At 40.5% G+C, this 2,370-nt stretch overlaps 1 protein-coding gene across 6 annotated transcripts in view; it reads left to right on the top strand.

Annotated features, from left to right (window-relative positions):
* Positions 1-2,370, top strand: part of ZNF280C (zinc finger protein 280C) — a 63,743-nt gene that overhangs the window by 19,255 nt on the left and 42,118 nt on the right. For 4 of the 6 annotated variants that reach the window (XM_017507511.2, XM_017507513.2, XM_037731035.1 and 1 more), the window contains one exon: positions 1,270-1,416. In XM_017507511.2, the coding sequence (XP_017363000.1) occupies positions 1,270-1,416 (147 nt within the window). Of the gene's footprint in view, positions 1-1,266; positions 1,417-2,370 lie in introns of all 6 variants that reach the window. The other 2 variants (XM_037731033.1, XM_037731034.1) reach the window with 1 other exon arrangement.

Raw genomic sequence — 2,370 nt, forward strand, 5'->3', positions numbered from 1 at the left:
TATTAAAGACTGGCTGGGCACGGTGGCTCACGCCTGTAATCCCAGTACTTTGGGAGGCCGAGGCGGGTGGATCACGAGGTCAAGAGATCGAGACCATCCTGGTCAACATGGTGAAACCCCGTCTCTACTAAAAATACAAAAAATCAGCTGGGCATGTGGTGCATGCCTGTAATCCCAGCTACTCAGGAGGCTGAGGCAGGAGAACTGCCTGAGCCCAGGAGGCGGAGGTTGCGTTGAGCCGAGATCTCGCCATTGCACTCCAGCCTGGGCAACAAGAGCGAAACTCCATCTCAAAAAAAAAAAGAGTGAGGCACTAAAATGCTTCCCAGGAGATCTGAGGTTTGGTCAGAATTTGTAGGCTAGTGATATTCACAGTTTTGTTTTTTACTTAGTTTCTTCAAATGAGAAATGTTTACTCTGTCCTGAAACGAAATTAAGTTTCACCTAATTTCCCCATTTTCAGTCTAGTACCTCATCCCTGCTTTGCTCTGTGTCTGATATACCTGAGTCTAGTTCTGCTTTCCTAGTATATATCCTACCTATTGTCTCTTATTCTTGGTTTATCTCTATTTTGTTAATACAAGTGGAGTTGGTTTTTTTTTTGTTGTTGTTGTTTTTTGTTGTTTTTTTCCAGATAATAGGTACAATCTTTTTTGTACGTATAATCGTTGTGGTCATATAACTAAAACTCACTTTGTTTGGATTTGATCCTAAAATGTGTTGGCCACTGTAAATGACTACTGTCTTTCATTACCTATCTGTCTAGCCAAGTTTGACGAGTTTAGATCTTAGAGATTTAGTTCTGAGTTTCTTTTGCTACCATGTACTGATTACAAATAACAAGTCAGTAGGCTGGTCCTGGTGGCTCATGTCTGTAATCCCAGCACTTTGGGAGGCCAAGGCAGGTGGATGACTTGAGGTTAGGAGTTTGAGACTAGCCTGGTCAACATGGTGAAACCCCATCTCTACTAAAAATATAAAAATTAACCAGGCGAGGTGGTGGGCTCCTGTAATCCCAGCTACTCGGGAGGCTGAGGCAGGAGAATCATTTGAACCCAGGAGATGGAGGTTACAGTGAGCCAAGATCACACCACTCACTCCAGCCTGGGCAACAAGAGCAAAACTCCATTTCAAAAAAGAAAAAAAACAACCAAATATCATGTCAGCAATTGCTATTAGGATTATTAAAGTGCATCTTATACTGTGTATTGCACAAAAAGTATTTTTCCCTTTGAAAATAAAGCTTGCTTCTCTCCATTTGAAAAGTAGACATTCCAAAAATGACAGAACTCTTTATGGAATGTGAAGAAGAAGAGCTGGAGCCATGGCAGAAGAAAGTAGAAAAAACTCAGGATGAGGATGATGATGAACTGATCTTTGTTGGAGAGATATTAAGTTCAAAACCAGCCATTTCAAGTAAGCATTTACTTTCAGTGAAGTAATGTTTCTTAAGATGGTTGTTTCTAATGGAAGATATATGGGATATCTTAACTGTCCTTGATGTTGTTGTTGTTTTGTAAGGAGTTAGAGGTAAGAGGGAGAGTAAAGGTCAGTAGGAACTTGTGAGAATCAAGGCAGGAATGTAGTTGAAGACTGGAGTAAGTAGGTGAGAGGATCAAATAACAGGTGTGATCAAAAGGAAATAGCTAAGTTAATTGAGGGTTAAGATGACCTGAACAGCCAGCAATGTGAGCTTTCTGAGATTTAAAATCATAATTTTTAATGGAGCCAAGTAGACTGTTTATTTTTTTTCTCCCTTAAACTCAGATGTTTGGAGTACTTTTCTTAAAATATCATAATATGCTTAATACATTTGTGTTAGTGTCTGATGGGAGTTCTAATGTCTAAGCAACTGCCTCATCAAACTATCATCTTGATATATGACTATAAAATGAATAGGTGCTGCATGATTATAGAGTCTCTGGTCTGTCTACCAGCATGTGCTGTAGCCTCTGGCTATACCCATCTTCCAGCAACTGTTTATATCATGAGGGAGGGAGGGTCCAACACTATACTTGGACAATGCAGGCAGTCAGCACATTTAAATCTTTATGGCTTTCTAGCAAAACATGTCCAGTAGTACCTTTGTGGATTGTTAGATTTCTGTTATACTAATTAGACTTGGCATTATAATACTGTTAAAGTGAAGATATTGGTAATGCTTATTAAAATGTCTTCTTGTAATTCTAGCACTTTGGGAGGCCAAAGTGGGCGCATCACTTGAGGCCAGGAGTTTGAGACCAGCCTGGCCAATATGGTGAAACTCCTAAAGATAAAAAAATTAACCAGGCGTGGTGGTGCGTGCCTGTAGTCCCAGCTACTCAGGAGGCTGAGGCACGAGAATTGCCTGAACCTGGAGGCAGAGGTTGC

The sequence above is a fragment of the Cebus imitator genome, unplaced genomic scaffold (genome assembly GCF_001604975.1).
Source record: "Cebus imitator isolate Cc_AM_T3 unplaced genomic scaffold, Cebus_imitator-1.0 Scaffold376, whole genome shotgun sequence".
In the NCBI taxonomy this organism is placed as follows: Eukaryota; Metazoa; Chordata; class Mammalia; order Primates; family Cebidae; genus Cebus; species Cebus imitator.